Raw genomic sequence first — 20,847 nt, forward strand, 5'->3', positions numbered from 1 at the left:
GACTTAACCTGAGGCCTCAAAGACATGTTTTGTTATTTTCTTTCCCTCCTTGAAACATGAGTTTAAATTCTGGCTTAAAATCTGGCTCACATGCAAAGGGCTTCCCAGTTTATTCATAATACTGGCTATAACCTTTTGAATTCCCTATTGTGGGCCAGGCACTTTATTATTTCTAATCTTCACAATTATACATTAGAGCTCCTCCTTTTCTTTCTCAGACGAGAAAAATGAGGGTCAGAGAAGTTAAAGGACTTGCCTAGTCTGCCGAAGAGCAAGGATTATAACAGGCTCTTTTCTTATTCTGGAACCAGTGCTCCTAACCCTGATTCAATGCTGCCTCCTTTTCTGGGTAAGAGAGGCTTTGGGGGCCGGTGGAAGGAAGCAAGGAGAAATGCAAGAAGAGGTTCTTAGATGCCGGAATACACCTGATCGTGTAAAGTTCACCTCTACACATAAAGTTTTTTTTTCAAGTCATTGAACGGATGACATACTCTACCGGCCATCTTGGTTGTGGCAATCCCAATCCTTTTTTTATTTTTCTGTGATGACAACCAAGGGAATTAGGCAAATCTGCCCTACCCAGATATCTTAAAGAGCACCAGGAACGCCCCCGGCAAAGAGCGCAGCTTTCCCGCCCGCCGAGGTCCGGGGCGTGGGCCATTCGGAGCTCGGCCACTCCCGGGCTTTGCTCCCAGCTGGCGGGTCTGCGCCGGCAGGAGAAGGGATCGGATGGACCCCGCCGGGCCCCGCCCGACTCCCCGCCCCCTCATTTAAATACGCCGCGCCGGCGAGTGCGTCGAGCTCGCCGCTGACTCAAGATGGCGGCGTGTGGACGTGTACGGAGGATGTTCCGCTTGTCGGCGGCGCTGCAGCTACTGCTGCTCGCGGCGGCCGGGGCCGACAAACTCCAGGGCCAGGGAGGCCACAGCCCAGGCCAGGGCCCGGGGGCCAACCTTCTGCCCCTCGGAGGGCAACCTGGAGGCGGCGCTCTAGGGGGTCAGCTCCAGCTGCCTCAGTCTTCTCAGTTCCAGCAGCAGCAGCAGCAGCAGCAGGAGCAGCAACAACCGCCTCAGCAGCCGCAGCCGCCTTTCCCGGCGGGTGGGTCTCCGGCCCGGCGGGGCGGATCAGGGCCTGGCGGGGCTGGCGGGGGCTGGAAGCTGGCGGAGGAAGAGTCCTGCAGGGAGGACGTCACCCGTGTGTGTCCCAAGCATACCTGGAGCAACAACCTGGCGGTGCTGGAGTGCTTGCAGGACGTGAGGGAGGTGAGGAGGCAGGACGGGGCCGGGAGGTCCAGGCCTGCTACGGGCCCGAGGGTGTCGCCGGCCTTGGAAGCCGCTGACGACGGTCTGCTGCTTCTCTCGCTTCCTCTGAGCTGCGCTCGCTCCTTCCCTTTCTGCCCCTCGCTCCCCGGCGCATTCCAAGAAGGGGACCCCACCCCCACCTTTCATTACCTCTGGGTGCGGGGGTCTGGGACGCAGACCCCAGCTCCCGGCTGCAGTCGGCGAAGGCCCAGAGCGTGTTTATATTTGTTCCGGCCTTTTGTGTGATGCTCTAAGCGCGGTGGCTCCTTTAGGATTTTGCCATCCGTTTCGACTTGGATAATTTGTAGCAACCCTTTTAAACATGAAAAATGGTTGGCGTACTTCAGCTGTTAAAGAATGCCCTGCTGTTTATTGGCAGTAGATAATGTTTGTTTAGGTAACTGGTTCTATTCTGATATGTATTGTAGACAGCAACCGAATTTACTGTCTTTACCCTATTATTTTGTAATTCAAAAATTCCTATTATTTACCAGCTGCTGAAAGTCATATATGCTTTTTTTTTTCCTTCTTCTTCTTCTTCATTTCTTTTGGTCAATTTGTAATGAATCTCAAGTGTAAGCTGTTACTCCAAGTGATTTAGAGTCCCAGAGCTTGAAAAGTTGGGGCAGTATTTGAAGATGGATTGTGGGGTCTTTGCCTTTCTGACGTCTGAATATGATTTTAACAGTACCTTTTAATGCAGTCTAGGTTTGATGTTGTTTGATGTGATTCAGTTAAGTAACAGAGAATTTCTTCTCTGGATTTAATGCTGCAGAGGTAAGTGCGTTTTTGACAGTTACCAAAGTTTGGGAGCAAATCTGGTAGGGATACTTTTTTTGTAAGGTTTAGGTGTATAGAATTAAGCCCAAAGGTTGACAGGTAGAATGAAGCCACCGCTGGATACAATTTTATTTGGGAAGTTGTTAAGAGAATTTTCTAAGGTGTTCATGGTCATAGGAAAGCCACTGGCTTGTTGAAAAATGCTAGTCTTGGCAGTTTTTTTCTCCCTCATCCCCCTGTGATATTTGCTCTGGTATTCCACGCAGAGTAATTCACAGGAGGAAAAGATATACATGCTCAGGAGACAGCGAGAAGGGAAATTTCTAGAGCCACCAGAAATGTGGGGCCTTAGATGACTTATCTACAATTTGAAAACTAGGAAGATAATCCCTTGTTATTCTTTATTCTGCAACTACTCCTCTAGTCAATAACAGCTATGATTCTTAATTCTGTCAACCTTCCTGAAATTTTCTATTTGGCCTTCGAGGATATATAATAGATGCTGTTCTCGCAAACTAGGATCCTAATATTGAAGACCAAACATTTGCTTAAGCAGTTTGTGGTAGAAACAGGATGTTATTAGGGAAAGTGGCAAAATGTGGCCCATTCAAGGAATACATGTCTCCTTACGTGCATTAGGGACATTTGGAAACAGTCACTCACAGGAGCAGTCTTCCTTTGTCATGCATGTAGAAGTGTGTAGCAGCATATATAATCTGTAAATAACTTAGCTTTGACCACTTTTGGAGTCTTTTTAATTTGGTAGGTACTATCTTTCTTGCATTAGTTAGTGTAAAGATCCTGGCCTGAAAATGTAGTCCTTTTGCTCCACCTTTGACTGTAAGATTCTCAGCAAGGGTATTCTTTTGGTAACTACATTTTTCTTCCTTTATAGGGACTTAAACTCTTTGAAGGTAGTTACTAGGTCCTGTATTTCCTTTGTAACTTTTCAGAGTACCTAATTCAGTGCTGAGACTCAGTGAATAGTGTTGACGGATTGAAGGTGAGTAAGCTAATGGAGCCCGTTTTATGCTCTAGAGAAAGAAAAGATGTCGTGTAAATTGGAAGAGGCGGTTTGGGGGGGGGGGCAGGGGTTTCCAAATTTCCAATTTAATTAATTTTCCTCCAATTTTATATACATAAAAATTGAAAGAATAGTATCATGAACAGCTGTGTATATTCTTTAGGAGGTGGAGCTATTTTTAAACTACTTTTTTTCCTTTAAAGACAGCAAAAAGAAATTTTATTCCACTTAGAGAATTAGTTAAATCTCAATTATGTGTTTGAAAGAGCATAACGATTAAAAAAGTAAACTAGCTAGGCACATTTGAAGTGAAAGTGTGGAATATGTTTTGTATGTGTTTTTTGGTAAGTAGGACAGTTTGATAGGAAAGTAGACATTTGTGCTTCTTTATCCCTTTGGATACATATTTGGGGAAGATTGTTCTCTGTGTTCTTGCTATTAGAATTATGAAAAGACAAAGCATGTGAATATTTAAATGGTAGTATAGTAAACCACATTTTTATTTTGAAACAATGTGGGTAGGTTAAGTCTTAAGTTCAGATATTTTAAGGTTCTCTTTAGTGTTCAAAGTTATGTACTAATTCACTTAGAGAATCTATTTGAAGGTATTTATACTTACCTTTAAATAATTTCAGCGGATACTTTCTGTTTGTCTAATGCATCATATGCCACCAAATTAAAATTTTATGTGTGAACTATATTAAAACTGCACATAGACTAAGATTAGTTCACAGCTTTTTCTCCTTTTGGCCACTATTTTAAGGTTATATGTTGTGGGGGATTCTTTTTTTAACCCTGTCAGCTGAGTCATACTTTTTAAAAGGTGAAGTATACCCAGCGGGTCCCCTGTTACATAGTGGGTATATTAGCAATAATGATGGATAGTAGTCCTGGTTACGTGTGTGTGTATGTATATGTAGTTAGTAGTAGTTCTAGTCATAAGAATATATAACTAGAAGGTATAAGGGTAAAAAGGAAAAATGCATCCTGGGCTGTTCTACCAGGTGGAGGCGAAGTAATACCAAAAGTATTACTGTCTAGTATTTGATAAAGAGACAAGACATGCTTTATGTTGAGAGTAATTTTAAAATAGTTTATATATTTTTGGCTGAAATGACCAACAGTATCTTTTTCTTTTTTTTAAAAAATAGATTTATTTATTTATTTTTGGCTGTGTTGGGTGTTCGTTGCTTTCTCTAGTTGCGGCGAGCGGGGGCTACTCTTCGTTGCGGTGCACGGACATCCCATCGTGGTGGCTTATGTTGTTGCAGAGCACGGGCTTTAGGCGCGCGGTCTTCAGTAGTTGTGGCGCACATGCTCAGTAGTTGTGGCGCACGGGCTTAGTTGCTCCGCGGCATGTGGGATCTTCCTGGACCAGGGCTCAAACCTGTGTCCCCTGCATTGGCAGGCAGATTCTTAACCACTGTGCCACCAGGGAAGTCCCGACCAATAGTATCTTGTGTTTAGAAGTTGCAGATGGAGATGTTGGTTCTTTAGAAGTTTATTAGTGATGTGCATAGTTTTTCTTAGGTTGTTTTTTTTTGTTTGATTTAAAAAAAGAAACAAAAAACTTTCTAATATGGAAAATTTCAAACATAAACACAAATAGAATGGTATGATGACTCCCCACATACGCATCACACAGCTTCAGCTATCCTCACTTTTTTTTTTTAATCACAGGGGTTGGGAGAATGGATATTTTAAAGCAAGTTCCAAACACTGTCATTTCTGTTATAAACACTTCAATGTGAGTCTCTGATAAGGGCTTAAAAAAAAACAACCAGAATCTAATTGTTATTTTTTAGTATTTGAAAGCATTGTGAGTATTTTTTCTGAATTTCTTGGCACCTTGTCTTGATATATCAGTTTCAGGTAATAAATTTGTGACCACTATCTCTAAACTATGCGCAGAGTGAATGCTTTGTAAATATTTATTTAAGATGGACTATTTTACATATTGAACAGGAGTTAATATTTCAACATTACAAACTGTAAACTTTCAAACTCATAGGTGAACATTTTCTTATTCTATTCTTAGCCTTTCTCTTAACTGTACGTATCCTAAGATAGTATGCCATAATGTCTGTATTATCTCATTTATCCTGTGAGGTGAATAGTGTTATTATCTTAGTTGAGAAACAGGCTCAGAGAGATGAAGTAATTTGTCCAGTGTTATATCCTAAGTTGTAGGGGTGGTATTCAGCAAGTTCTCTTTGACTTCAAAGATTGTATTCTTTCTAATCTGCCGTGGATGGTTGCAGCTATGGAAATTAGTATGTGGCTGTTGAGAACACCAGGGGTTCATAAGTGCACACAAAAGGAGAAGAGTCATCTGGAATTAGAATCTTCCTTTCTTCACTACCAAGAACAACTGGGTAGGAGCAGCATCTTTGCATTGGAGTATTGTCGATTTCTCAGGTGGACAGACTGGCATTATTAGACAAAGCTAATTTAATTACTAGTCTGAGTCCGTTACAAGTAGAGTTTCTGCTTCATGAAAAGATTTTCAGATCCCATTTCACCTTAAGCAGAATTTGTACTGGTATAATGGAAGAATTTAGATATATTCCCTTACTATTTGTATTGAATGAATGGAACACCACAAAGAGTAAACTAGGACTAGAGCTGGCACTGCCATTAACTAATTCTATGACTGTGAGCAAGTCAGTTTACCACTCGAGTCTCTGTTTCCTCATGTGTTAAATGAGAGGCTTGGGAAATAGTACAATTTACAATTTCTAAGATTCCTATTATTTAACCTTGATGAGTTGTTTCCTGTGTATATTCTCTGTATGTATGTATTTTATAGTTTCTAGGATTTATATATGTGACATCTCCTGGTTCCTTATTCATTCACAGGTGAAATAGTGAAATGAATAATGCAAACAGCAGTTAATCCAAACATCGTTTGGCTTTAGGATACATTATGATTGTTTTGTTTGAGCCAATATGGAATTTCCTCCTATGCTGACTCTCAGTGGTTGGAAGCAGTCTAACCACATAATCAAGGCATTTTTTTTTTGCGGTTCGCGGGCCTGTCATTGCTGTGGCCTTTCCCGTTGCGGAGCACAGGCTCCAGACACACAGGCTCAGCGGCCATGGCTCACGAGCCCAGCCGCCTCGCGGCTTGCGGGATCTTCCCGGACCGCGGCACGAACCCGTGTCCTCTGCATCCGTAGGCGGACTCTCAACCACTGCGCCACCAGGGAAGCCCCTCAAGGCATTATTGATCCCCTATTATGCACTTATCATTGTGGAAGAACACTAGTACTTTAAGACACTACCATTGCTTACAGTTGGTTTGATAAATGGGATTGTGATCAAGAAACAGTTATATAAGAGAGTGTTCATCACTTGGTGTCACACAGACAAGTAAATTCCTTAGGGCAATGAAAAGAGCACAAAATTAGGATTTAGACTTGGATGGAACTCTGCTCTGCTACTCTTGGCTTAAAAATCTTATCACTTTTTTTTACACTTAAGTAGGGACAGTTTAGTCCTGTTGTAAGTGAAGATATACATGAGTTCTTGAGTTTGATGTGCTAGTTATATTTTTCTTTTTTATGTTAAACAAAATATGTTACCATTAAAGTAGGCAGTACTAACACATACCACCAGAAATCATCTTGCTTATCCCCTATGGTACATGCTTTGGAAAATTCTAAGACTGAATTATCGCTTAAGATCCTTCCAGCTCTGGTACTTTGTGATTCTGTCATCTGTAGAAATACAAAACATTGCAAGGGAATCATAAGCACAAGTGAAAAGGGAAGATGCTTTGAGAAATTAAGGGGGCTGTACTGACTGTACTGAAGTAGAGAGTTTGAGAATTTTTTCAGAGTCCAGATTATAAAGGGTCTTGCATACACCACTGTCTTGTTCTCCAAGTAAAGCCCAGAAATGGGATGTGTTTTTATCCCTGAGATAAAAATATTCCCACAGATAAGTGAGTTACCTGTAAAATAGCACTGTCACTTATGTATGGAAGGAACTTTTTAAGAAGCCTCTTGATAAGACTGCTTTACAGTATATAGTTGCTGAATAATTTCATTGCTCTTTTGGAAGAAAATAAAATACTCGATCAGTCCAAGAGATAAGATGATACATTTCTCCTAATGTATTCAAAACAAATTTCATCAGCAACAATCCTCCCAAAAAACTTCTCCTGCTTATATGAGAAATGTATGTGGTATTTTAAAAAGAAGCAGTTAAAATGGCTTGTAGGATGTCATGCAAATTAATTTTTCTTCCTTCAGCAAACATTTATTGAATAAGTACTGTGTACAAGACACTGTGCTTAGTGTTAAAGGTTACAAATATTGATTATAGCTAGCATTTATCGAGGGCTTTTTGCGTGCCCTGCCCTAAGGGACCAGATGTTCTCTAGGTGTTATATCTCATTTAATCCTATGAGAGATATATCATTAGTATTATTTTAATTATTACTATTTTTTAAATGAGGGAACTCCCTCAGGGCCAGTAAGTAGTGGAATTGATATTTGAAAGCAAGTCTGTCCAACTGTAAAGTGGCTCTTTCCCCCTCCCCCTATGCCTGTGGTAGTCACCAGCTATATATGTTGCTACTGAGCAGTTGAAATATGAGTAGTCTGAGTTGAGATGTGCTATAAGTGTAAAATGCACACTTGATTTTAAAGACTTAGAACACACAGGAAGGTAAACTATCTCAATTTTGGGGGGGGGGGTAGGGGTGCGCTGCACAGCTTGCAGGATCCTAGTTCCCCCACCAGCAATCGAAATGAGGACCTCAACAGTGAAAGCACAGAGTCCCAACCACTGTACTGCCAGGGAATTCCCGTCTCAGTTTTTATATTGATTACATGTTTGAATGATAATATTTTGGATATATTGTGTTAAAAACATTATTAAAGCCAGTTTTACTTTTTATTTTTTAATGTGACTACTAGAAGACATAAAATAATATATGTGGCTTCCATTATATTTCTGTTGGACAGCACTGATCTGGAAGAAGAAAAAGGTATCTTTATTAAAACTATAATACAAGTTATAAAGTAGTAAGTCCCTTAAGAGAAGGATAAATTAAATGCTATGCGCATATGGTACAGGAAATGGTTGGGAGAATCAGAAAAAAACTCTTCACTGCTTTTCAGTCTTAAATTGATGTTCATATCATGAAGTTCTTAATTTAGCCACCTTAAAATGCCTGGTTAATAGATGGATGTCATTTTCCTCATGCCGACTTTATAAGTTGTAAAGGGGTACAGTAGCTCCTTCAGATTAAGAGGAGCTGAACTCATAAAACTGGAAGCCAGCAAGTGACTCATCTTTATTTGATTGAGTTAGATATATTTAAAACTTAAGAAAGAACGTCAAGTGATGGCCCTCAGAACTGTGCCAGTACTAACCCTTGTATCTGCATTAAAATAGAGTGTGGAGGAACAAGAGTGTGGACTGGAATCTAAAAACAATGAATTAAGAGAACCAGACATTTATTTTCATTCAGTTTTAATAATTTTACTGAAATTAGAATATTATGTTAGATCAACTGCGTGGTGTTTACAGTACCTATAAATTCTCCTATTGAAGCCTTGAATAACATTATAACTCTATACAGGGGGAGTCATAGTGAAGATGGGTACTTGGTTGAATTCCTGGATCTGTATCCTTGTAGAACAGAACAAAGAACAAACTCTTAAAACATTTTTGTGTTCCTTTAAAAAAAAAAAACAAATGTGATGTATAGTTAAAATCATAAGGAAGATAAACAGTGAAGTGAAATGATATGTGAGAGAAATTAACCAGGAGAATGTGCGTATGTTATAAATCAGTTCAAATGCAGAGTTACCAAAAAAAAAAAAAATGAAAGAAAAAAATCATGTTTAAAGAAAATGCTCTGATGTCTAGGAAGGTTTCATTTGTAATTTAAGTTAACATAGAAAGACAGACTGCAAGTCACTTAACAGAATTCCCAAAGTTCCTATGCTGGCCAAATCAGCTCCGTAATGTGATAAACAACATAAAGTGAACAAAAACTTCAAGGAGGGAGAAGGGAATGCAATGGAGAGTTTTAATCATGCACAAAGTCTGCCATTTGTTAATTAATGCCATCTACTGCGCATACTTGTTGCACATGAAATAATCAGCAGAGATAAGGTCCTATAGTCATGTGGAGCTCATCATAGGAGGAGCAGTGTGGTGAGTGGTAAAGAGTGGGCTCTGGAACTGCAGTCCTGGATTCAAATCCTAGCTCACTTACCACTTACTGTGACCTTGGACAGATTTATCTCTTCAGCCTTCACTTTTCTTATGTGTAAAATTGACGTATGAAACCACTCCCACAGGGTTATGAAGAGGATGAAAAAAATTTAAATATATAGAGCATCCATCAAATTGCAGTTGCCCATCAATGGTCTTTCTGCCCTTTGTTGTTGCAGATGACGTCCTTCAAGATATGGCTTTATGTTCACTGTCTTAAGAGAAATCTGAAGTAAATTGTAATGTGCCACACCTTTTATTATAATCCTTCCAAGGCTTCTTCAAGAAAGCTGTAGTTGAACTTGAAGAGTAGTAAGGTCAAAAACTTTTTATAGGACTTCCCTGGTGGCGCAGTGGTTAAGAATCTGCCTGCCAGTGCAGGGGACACGGGTTCGAGCCCTGGTCCGGAAAGATCCCACATGTTGCAGAGCAACCAAGCCCATGCACCACAACTACTGAGCCTGTGCTCTAGAGCCTGCGAGCCACAACTGCTGAGTCCAAGTGCCACAACTACTGAAGTCTGTGTGCCTAGAGCCTGTGCTCTGCAACGAGAAGCCCCCCAATGAGAAGCCTGGGAACTGCAACGAAGAGTAGCCCCCGCTCACCGCAACTAGAGAAAAGCCCGTGCGCAGCAACAAAGACCCAAGGCAGCCAAAAATAAAAATAAATAAAAATTTATTAAAAAACAAATAATAAAGGTAGTATTTAAAAAAAAACAAAAAAACTTTTTATAGAGTCTTTACCAGGTATTTAAAATGTGTACACTTTGAGGTTGTGGAGTGCAAAGGACTGAATTCTCTGGGTAAAGGAGCTCAGTTCTACCAAATGTTCTTTCATTCTCTTGGCCTAAATGATGCCTAAATTTGGAATATACTGCCTATCAGACAAAGGAAATCTCTGTTCTTTGATATAAGACGGAAAAAATTAGTTCTTCTATTTCTGAAGACTGTGTTGCTTAAAACATCCTCCCTCTGTAGAATGGAATGACTAACTTTTATCAGCTGAGAAACAGAAGGCATTGATTGTTATCTTTTTGCCCTTTGTAAAACCAGATAAATATAAAAATCACTTAAATTTTCCTGAAAGTTGGCAACTTTTCAGAGGGAAAGTAATATGTAAGGACTTTTATGTTGCTAAGGTGGGAACATTTTCTGGCCTATGAAACAGTCTATATTGAGGTATAAATACATAATCATACATTAAGGACAGCACAGAATATTCTCAGTATGTAAGCCTTCTTTCTGAGGTAATTAGGTAGTAGAGTTAGTTTTGAATAGTTTTGAAATAGGCAAAATTCCACAATCTCGGGACTTCCCTGGGGTCCAGTGGTTAAGACTTCGTGCTCCCAATGCAGGGGGCACGGGTTCAATCCCTGGTCGAACTAAGATCCCACATGCCACATGGTGTAGCAAAAAAAAATCCACGATCTCTTATTCAAACTCTGATTTGCTAGGTTAGGACCTGACTGACGTGTGTATAGCTGAAAGCTTTTAGTGTGTAGAGTTGTTGGTTTTCTTTTAAATCATTATAAGAAGTTTCAAGAATTTATACGATTGTGTATTGATTTTCAACTTGAAAGTATCATCTGAAACAGGAGAAATTAGAGCAGTGAAAGCGGAAGATGAGATTGGTATGGTTCCCTTTTTTGGAAACAAATTCACATTCTTTAGTCCATGGTCTCAGGCTGCTTCTCCATTCTCCAGCTCTGCTTCCCACTAGCTCCCTACATGATATCCTACTGATCACTACCTTTCCCCCAAGTCGTTTAATGGTATTGGCTTCCAGAGAGTGCCAGTTACAGCTGTTGAGTTTTTATGTAAATATTTTGTTGGCAAAGATTTTATATTCAGTGATTTGAGAAGTTTCTGCCCCAGACTGTTGCTCATTACCTTTCCCTTTGCACAGTCCACTGCCCCTACCCCCTACCAGTTCTCCTTTAAGCATTGTTTTCTGGCTTGTTTTTACTAGCAGACGGAACCATAAGAATTACTAATATTTGATCATATTTGATTTATAAAAAGCAGTTTCATATGGTTCAGTCTGTTGTTCATCTTGCTCAGATTTTGAGTAAGCAGTATATGCTTCTGTAGCAATATCATTGTTTCCTTTTGTATCATCCTAAACTCTAGAGACAGGAGAAGTTTAGTCATTTTAGTGTAGGGCTTTCACCTTGGGAGTCTTCCTGAAATTTTTTTCCCAGCTTCTCATTTGGCTTATCTGCCCCTAGGACCAAAAGAAGAGAACCATTGTAGATTGTTTTATATTTTTACTCATTCATTTGTGAAATATTTACTGAGCACTCACTGTAGGGGTTAATTAATAAGCAAGATGATTATTTGGCATTAAAAGAAGGTGACATGAGAGTTTTGTTTCTTAAAAAATAATGTATTCTGAAAAACTTTTCTTACCTCTCTTACAATAGGGGAAATGTGGAACCAGGTATAAATGTCAGGGAAGAACTCACCAAATATACTTGCTTTTTAAAACTTGAGTATTGACCTAACAACCTTCTCCCTAAATATTTAGTTACTCTGAGTTAAGTTGCTAGCTAACATTTAGTTTATGGAACCCTTTAAATCTCATTTGCAGTTCTTGATAATGGTATGTGGTAGATAGGACAGATATCAGCCGTATTTTACAGACAGAAAAACCACAAGAATCAGATGGATTGTGATTTGGCCAAGTCTTGTAAGTATTAAGAAACAGAGCTTAGACGCCAACTCAAGCCTTTTTAAATTTAAAGCCTCTGTTTTTCCGTGTTACCACATTGCTTCTCTGATAATTTTCACATTTACATAAATGATATATTTTCATATTTTAAAATGTATTTTTATAGCCCATTTTTATTTAAATCTGCCAACAAATATTTGAACACATACTGTGTGCCCCTATTTCTTAAAATAATTTTTCTGTTCTCCTCTCCTGGCTGCTAATCTTACACAGGTTAAATTGCTTGCTATCGAATCACAATCATGAGGCTCTTTTCTTCACCCTCCTCTCCCCCCCAGCAGTGGGGTTGGGTTTTTTTTTTCCCCCTCTGTTTCATTTTGGATTATTACTATTGCTGTATTTTTAGGTTCATAGGTCTTTTCTTCTGTGGTTTCCGGTCTGCTGTTAGTGCCATCTGTCCAGTATATCTTTTGTTTTAGATACTCTATTTTTCATCTGTAGAAGTTTGATTTGGATCTTACATACATACTCCATTTCTCTCTTCGTTATGTTCATATTTTCCTTTACAACCTTGAATGCATTTGTAATAGCTGTTTTAAAAAGGTCCTCATCTGCTAATTCCATCATCTGTCATTTCTTGGTCTTTTTCCACTGATTAATTTTTCTTCTGGTGGTCACATTCCTACTTCTTTGCATGTGTGGTGATTTTTTTTATTGGGTGTTGGTCATTGTGCATTTTACATCTTTGCTGAATTTGGTCGAATTCCCTTAAAGAGTGTTAGATCTTGTCTGGCACACAGGTTACATGGAGATCAGTTTGATCCTTTTGAGGCTTGCTTTTAAACTTTGTTAGGGCAAGTCCAGAGCAGCCTTTAGTCTATGTCTACTTTAATTCTACTGCTGAGATGTGACTCTTCTGGGACTCTACCCAATGTCCCAAGTTATGTGAGGTCTCTCCTTTCTGGTTGGTGGGAATGAACTACTCCCTGCCTTGTCAGCTTCAAGAATTATTTGGCGTATTTGCTTTTCAGTGTTTTGTTTCCCACTGCATACACATAGGATAGGACTTGACTCAGGGCAATCCCTCTGAAGATCTCCTGTGTTCTTTGTACAGCTCTCCTTTCCATTACTCTCTCTGTCTTGCAAATTCTGGCCACCTTGGATCCCCTGAACTTTGATTTCTCTCCTCTACTCAGCAAGTACACTAGAGTCTGTTTGGCTTCCTCCTCCCTGTGCTGCAGCCTAGAAACCACCTCCTGGCAGTAAGATGGGGTGATCGTCAGGCTCACATTGTTTCACTTCTCTCAGGGATCATAGGCTTATGCTGCCTGTTGTCCAGTGACTGAAAATTATTTCATATATTTTGTCTAGTTGTTAATTACTACGGGGGCAATTTCTGTGGTAATTAATCTTTTGTGAGCAGAAGTAGAAATCACCATCCCTTGAAGTTTAACTTCTGACCTATCAAGTGGAAATGAATAGAAGAATTTGTTAGAAAAGGAGATTAAGCATTATTTATTAAAATTGCAAATGTATATATCTATCTTTTGAGGTAACAATCCTACTTCTGAAAATTTATACATAACAGTATGATCAGTGTGTAGGAGGTATTTAAGTTTTTTTTTTTTTTTTTGGTAATAGCAAACAATTGGAAGCAACCTAACACCCTTCAATAAGGAAGTGATTAAATAAATTTATTGTGCATCAATACAATGAACTATTGTATTACTGTGGAAAAGAAACTCTTTATGTCAGGTATGGAAAGAGCTCTAAGATCTGTGACTAAATTAAGAAAGTAAAGTTACCACTTTGTATAGTATACTACCTTTTTTACAATCAAAGGGGAAAAATAAGAATAGTATTTATTAATATTTGCTTGTATTTGCATTAGAATGCTCCAGAAGGGTACAGAAGAAATTAAGGTTAATGGAGGATAAAAATGGGTGGGAAACTTTCCACTCTATTATTTATTTATTTTTTTTTTAAACATCTTTATTGGGGTATAATTGCTTTACAATCGTGTGTTAGTTTCTGCTTTATAACAAACTGAATCAGTTATACATATACATATGTTCCCATATGTCTTCCCTCTTGCGTCTCCCTCCCTCCCACTCTCCCTATCCCACCCCTCCAGGCTGTCACAAAGCATCGAGCTAATATCCCTGTGCCTTGCGGCTGCTTCCCCCTAGCTATCTACCTTACTACGTTTGTTAGTGTGTATATGTCCATGACTCTCTCGCCCTGTCAGAGCTCACCCTTCCCCCTCCCCATATCCTCAAGTCCGTTCTCCAGTAGGTCTGCGTCTTTATTCCTGTCTTACGCCTAGGTTCTTCATGACATTTTTTTTTCTTAAATTCCATATATATGTGTTAGCATACGGTATTTGTCTTTTTCTTTCTGACTTACTTCACTCTGTATGACAGACTCTAGGTCTATCCATCTCATTACAAATAGCTCAATTTCATTTCTTTTTAAGGCTGAGTAATATTCCATTGTATATATGTGCCACATCTTCTTTATCCATTCATCCGATGATGGGTGCTTAGGTTGTTTCCATCTCCGGGCTATTGTAAATAGAGCTGCAATGAACATTTTGGTACATGACTCTTTTTGAATTTTGGTTTTCTCAGGGTATATGCCCAGTAGTGGGATTGCTGGGTCATATGGTAATTCTATTTGTAGTTTTTTAAGGAACCTCCATACTGTTCTCCATAGCGGCTGAACCAATTCACATTCCCACCAGCAGTGCAAGTGCTTTTCTCCACACCCTCTCCAGCATTTATTGTTTCTAGATTTTTTGATGATGGCCATTCTGACTGGTGTGAGATGATATCTCATTGTAGTTTTGATTTGCATTTCTCTAATGATTAATGATGTTGAGCATTCTTTCATGTGTTTGTTGGCATTCTGTATATCTTCTTTGGAGAAATGTCTATTTAGGTCTTCTGCCCATTTTTGGATTGGGTTGTTTGTTTTTTTGTTATTGAGCTGCATGAGCTGCTTGTAGATTTTGGAGATTAATCCTTTGTCAGTTGCTTCATTTGCAAATATTTTCTCCCATTCTGAGGGTTGTCTTTTGGTCTTGATTATGGTTTCCTTTGCTATGCAAAAGCTTTGAAGTTTCATTAGGTCCCATTTGTTTATTTTTGTTTTTATTTCCATTACTCTAGGAGGTGGGTCAGAAAGGATCTTGCTGTGATTTATGTCATAGAGTGTTCTGCCTATGTTTTCCTCTAAGAGTTTGATAGTTTCTGGGCTTACATTTAGGTCTTTAATCCATTTTGAGCTTATTTTTGTGTATGGTGTTAGGGAGTGATCTAATCTCATACTTTTACATGTACCTGTCCAGTTTTCCCAGCACCATTTATTGAAGAGGCTGTCCTTTTTCCACTGTACATTCCTGCCACCTTTATCAAAGATAAGGTGTCCATATGTGCGTGGGTTTTTCTCTGGGCTTTCTATCCTGTTCCATTGATCTATCTTTCTGTTTTTGTGCCAGTACCATACTGTCTTGATTACTGTAGCTTTGTAGTATAGTCTGAAGTCAGGGAGCCTGATTCCTCCAGCTCCTTTTTTCGTTCTCAAGATTGCTTTGGCTATTCGGGGTCTTTTGTGTTTCCATACAAATTGCGAAATTTTTTGTTCTAGTTCTGTGAAAAATGCCAGTGGTAGCACTCTATTCTTAATATTTTTGATTTTTTTTCTTTTTGGCTGCACCGTGCGGCTTGTGGGATCGTAGTTCCCCAACCAGCGATTGAACCCAGGCCCACGGCAGTGGAAGTGCCGAGTCCTAACCACTGACCACCAGGGAATTCCCTATATTTTTGATTTTTTAAAAAACTATTTGAGCTGTATGTATGTGTTACCCGTTTAACTTTTTTTTTAAAATTAAGATAAAGACCTTTTTTTTCCCATTGCTCATGTTGACTAAACTATCTTAGTATGAGAGTTCCACAGGTATAATTTCATTTTGTGCCAAGGTCAGCTTGTTTGTAACTGGGTTGAGCCAAGCCTTTCACGAACTCAGAAGATAAAAGATTTCCTTAATGTATTATTTAGGGCAAAACTAACTGCCATACCAAACCCAAAACTACCAGTGGCTTAGCGCAAGAGAAGTTGTGGAAGACTGTCAGCCACCTGGTGATAAGGAGACCCTGGTTCCTCCCAGCTTGTGGTCCTATTTCCTAGGGCTTTAGAGTCTTCCGCTTTCAGGCAGACAAGAGAATTAGAAACCCTGCCTGCTGCTTTTTTTTTTTTTTAAGTCCTTATTACCCTTCCTTCCATATAATTCTCATACCATAAAATTCAACCACAAGTACTTTTTTTTTTTTATTTTTGGCTGCGTTGGGTCTTCGATGGTGCACGTGAGCTTTCTCTAGTTGTGGCGAGCGGGGGCTACTCTTCACTGCGGTGCTCAGGCTTTTCATTTCTCATTGCGGTGGCTTCTCTTGTAGTGGAGCACGGGCTCTAGGCATGTGGGCTTCAGTAGTTGTGGCTCATGGGCTTAGCTGCTTCGTGGCATGTGGGATCTTCCTGGACCAGGGCTCGAACCCGTGTTCCCTGCATTGGCAGGCGGATTCTTAACTACTGCACCAGCAGGGAAGTCCCCCAACCACAAGTTCTTAAAAGCCCTGGCCTCGAGGTGATCAACTCTTTTGTTCACATTCCACAGGTGAGAACTCTTCACATGCAGCACCTAGATACACAGGGGACTGGGTAATGCGCTCCTAGTGACAGCTGCCCACTATGAAAAGGGGAGCACAAAATGCTAGCAAGACAACTAGCAAGTTGTATCACAGTTATCTGGGCAAGTCAGGTCAAGTTCATGTGCCAGCCTTTTATTTGTCATATCAAGCAGTTATGTTCCTTCCCATTTTCTCTAGGAAGATGACAGTTGTTTATAAGCAATCAGATTTTTCTTTGCTCTAAATGTGTGGAAATACTTCCATGTGATCAGTTTTCAGTGTTATGATCTCTTTGATTTAAAGTATGGAAGCAGTTTCAGCCTTGTGTAGTGATCTCAGTTCCAGTTTTATACTTGCTAAGGGTCAAGACCTTGTGTCCTGTGCCTGGCATTAAGCCCCAAGCCCTAGGTTAATGGAACAGTCCCCCTTCTTCCTTCCTCTGCTTCTGGTGCCATGGCTTTTAATCCTCCCTCCCTCCTTTTCCTGGCACCTAGGGGATTCCTCTTTCTCCTGAGTTCATCTATGCCTTTGAAAGAACTTCATGTTTATTGTTGAAGACTTTTCAAGTTCTGAACATATATATTGCTAGAACCTGAAGTTCTTGAGTTCTGTGGCAGCTCATTCTTTGGATAAGTGACTTTGTTCAAAAGAGATGAGGAAGTAGATTAACATTTTTTGGGCGACTGCTATGTGCTTGTATACATAATCTTATTTAATCACACTGTTACTCTAAGAGGTAGATTTAGTTTTAGCCCTCATTTTATTATGGAAAATTTCAAAGATACAGAACAGTTTTAAAAAATCATACATTGATCACCCATATACCCGACCACTAAAATTTTACCATTAACAATTTGCTCTACTTGCTTTATCACATAAATAACGTTTTAAACATTTACTGTAAGCTATATGAAAAAATTGTATTCCAAGTCAGTTTTAGTTCATAGCTTTTCTTGTGCTTAATAAAAACAAAACACTCTCCTACTGCCAGAACTTTAAAAAAAAAGAAAGAAAAGAGAAATTGTATCTTAGTCAAAAACAACTGCATTTATTTTGTGTTAGTCTTTTTTTTTCCTCCTCAAGGTGGTTGGGAAAACCAGTGTCTTTTTCTGAAGCAGGTCTGCTCATTCTGCTATGCTGAGCCAAAATCCTTAGACTTTGCTTTTTTCCTCAGTTTCTGAAGATGTTTATTTTCACGGTCATCTTTTTCTAGATCTGGCCTTTCCATTATTATAAGTTTATGTAACCTAAAAGGAATTCCAGATGATTCAAGATATACCAAGCTTGGGAAATTGAGCTGTCTCCTGAATGGCTGACCTGCAACATGGCATGGCATTTCAAACTGATACATGTTGGAACTTTTGCTGAGTTTAACGATGCCATGCAATGGTGATTTATAGATTATATTGAGATAATAATAGATTCATTTTTTAGATTAATTAGAACGTAGCAAGTAGAGTGTAGCAAAAGCGCAGAGTATTTGTTCCTCTGAGCTAGTATCCTCCGTCATCCAAAATAGTTGTTTAATAATTTAGTTATAATAATAACCTGTGTAGGATGTTGTCAACCTTTTGATGTGTATGTTTAGTGTGCTTTTTTAAAAATTCCATTATTTTTGTTCTCCATTGGATGATTTAGAGCTCAGTCTTCTGTGGTAATAAATCACTTCCATTGACATGCTAAAGTCTGGACATAGGTTTATTCTTGCTGTGCAGTGACTATATTTCCTGGATTCAGAAGATGGCTGTCAGCTGGAGCTTTCTAAGAGTCAATTTAATATGATTGGCTATATGTTAAAATGTTGTTGGTATTTGTAATGACTGCTTTTTGCCAAGAGGTCATTTAAGCGGGAGACACTCTTTGTTGCAGTGTGCGGGCTTCTCATTGTGGTGGCTTCTCTTGTTGTGGAGCACGGGCTCTAGGGTGCACGGGCTTCTATAGTTGTGGCTTGCAGACCCTAGAGCGCAGGCTCAGTAGTTGTGGCGCACGGGCCCAGTTGCTCTGCGGCATGTGGGATCCTCCCAGACCAGGGCTCGAACCCATGTCCCCTGTGTTGGCAGGCAGACTCTTAACCACTGTGCCACCAAGGAAGCCCCATGCTTTTTCTTTTCTTTTTTTTTTTTTTAACATTTTAAAAATAGTTTAAAAATAATTAGCAATTTGTCACTCCATAAGGCTAGACATACTAAATAAATTTGTTTTGAACTGTTATGCTCACCTTTAAAAAACAAAGTATCTTGAAATTGTTGTCACAAGGCATTAATTAGCATATGTAGGAATTATAAGATAAAGTGTGAAATTAAGGACAAGCAATACTTTTTTTAAAAAATTTTTATTTGAGTATACTTGATTTACAGAATGGGTTCATTTCAGGTGTACAGCAAAGTGAATCAGTTACATATATACATATATCCACCTTTTTTTTTTTTTTTTTTTTAAGAGTCTTTTCCCATATAGGCCATTACAGAGTATTGAGTAGAGTTCCCTGTGCTATACCGCAGGTTCTTATTAGTTATCTGTTTTCTGTATAGTAATGTGTATATGTGAATCCCAGTCTCCCAGTTTGTCCCTCCCTCCTGAAAATGTTTATTATTAAAGACCTAATGAGAGATCATTATAATGGGATTAGCAAACAGATCTGCTTATTTCTGTGACATAAATTGTTAAATTAGGACTGATAACATTATATCAGGGCATCTTAGAACTTCAGGAATTTCATACAATTTTGGAACACTTCTGTTAATATATTCCTATATAAATATAAGGTTAAAAGATTGTTTTTCTTTTTTTTAATTTTTAAAAATTTATTCAAAAAAAATAAAACATAATGGTACAAAAAGGTTGAAAGTAAAAGAATTGGAAAAGATATACTGTGCAAATATAAACCAAAAAGAAATTATATAATAACAAATATAGTAGACTTGAAAGCAAAAGCATTACTAGAAATAAACAAGGGCACTTCATATCAACAAGTCCAGTTTACCAGGAAGTTTTAAATTTGTATGTACTTAACTTCAACTTATATAGAGCAACAGAGCTACAAGGAAAAAATAGAGAAATTCACTATCATAATAGGAGATTTAACATACTGCTGTCATTCACTGATAGAGGATACTGCTTTCAGAACCAGGAGACACCCACCCCCAAAAATTAGTAAGGATATAAAAAACTTAAATAACATGAGCAGCAAATTTGATTCAACAAGCAGATATATAGTCATTATACTCCAAAAGTTTAAATTACAAATTATTTTCAAGCACACTTGGAACATTTTTAAAACTGACCATATTGTGCTATAAGGCAAATTTTAACAAATTTCAGAGTTTTAAAATTATACAAAGTGTGTTTCTTGACTTGTAGTTAAGCTACAAATTAGCAACAAAAAAGTAACTAGAAGTTATAAAATACACTACTTCTAAGTAACCCCCCAAAAAACAAATCACAATTGGAGTTAGAAAATAATTTGAACTGAATGATAATAAAAATATTACATACCAAAACTTGGATGTGACTAAAGCTGTGCTTACAGGAATATGTATAAGGACGAGCAATTCTCAAAATTATCCTTTCAGTTAGAAATGAAGTCTTTAGAGAGACTTCCCTGGTGGTCCAGTGGGTAAGACTCTGCGCTCCCAGTGCAGGGGCTTGGGTTCGACCCCTGGTTGGGAAACTAGATCCCGCATGCTGCAACTAAGACCCAGTGCAACCAAAAATAAATAGATAAATATTAAAAAAAAAAAAAAGAAAAGAAAGAAAGAAATGAAGTCTTTAGAGTGTTTAATTTTCATCTATCACCATCATTGTTATATAGTCCTTGTAATGAATTGAATTTGATTCTGGATCAATTGCAGCAGACATTTCTTCCATTTCCTCCTGAGAAAAAGGCTGACCTTCTTCAGTCATATAGTTAATCTTCCTTAGAAAGAAACCCATGTTTAGCTGGATCTAATACCTCAAAAGCTTGAAGAAGTAGATCTTCCGGAATTGGTCTGTATCTTCTTTCCAGTAGTACTTCAGTCATCAGGAAGAAATTTTTCAGATTCACTGTATCCAGTGGATTCTTCTTCCTCTACGTCTGCAATCAGATCATGTAGCTCTCCTTCACTAGGGCAGCATCCTAGTGACCTGATAATTGTTCTGATCTCTCTGTGCC

The 20,847-nt window shown here is 38.8% G+C and overlaps 1 protein-coding gene across 2 annotated transcripts in view; it reads left to right on the forward strand.

Moving 5' to 3' along the window:
• The first annotated feature begins 815 nt into the window (after positions 1 to 815).
• Positions 816 to 20,847, forward strand: part of GLG1 (golgi glycoprotein 1) — a 152,000-nt gene continuing 131,968 nt past the window's right edge. Inside the window, exon 1 of one of the 2 annotated variants that reach the window (XM_029210604.1) lies at positions 816 to 1,262. In XM_029210604.1, coding sequence (XP_029066437.1) covers positions 819 to 1,262 — 444 coding nt within the window. In that variant the 5' untranslated portion in view covers positions 816 to 818. The remainder of the gene's footprint in view (positions 1,263 to 20,847) is intronic. The other variant, XM_029210605.1, reaches the window with a different exon arrangement.

The sequence above is a fragment of the Monodon monoceros genome, unplaced genomic scaffold (genome assembly GCF_005190385.1).
Source record: "Monodon monoceros isolate NGI ecotype Baffin Bay Population unplaced genomic scaffold, NGI_Narwhal_1 Super_Scaffold_10, whole genome shotgun sequence".
In the NCBI taxonomy this organism is placed as follows: Eukaryota; Metazoa; Chordata; class Mammalia; order Artiodactyla; family Monodontidae; genus Monodon; species Monodon monoceros.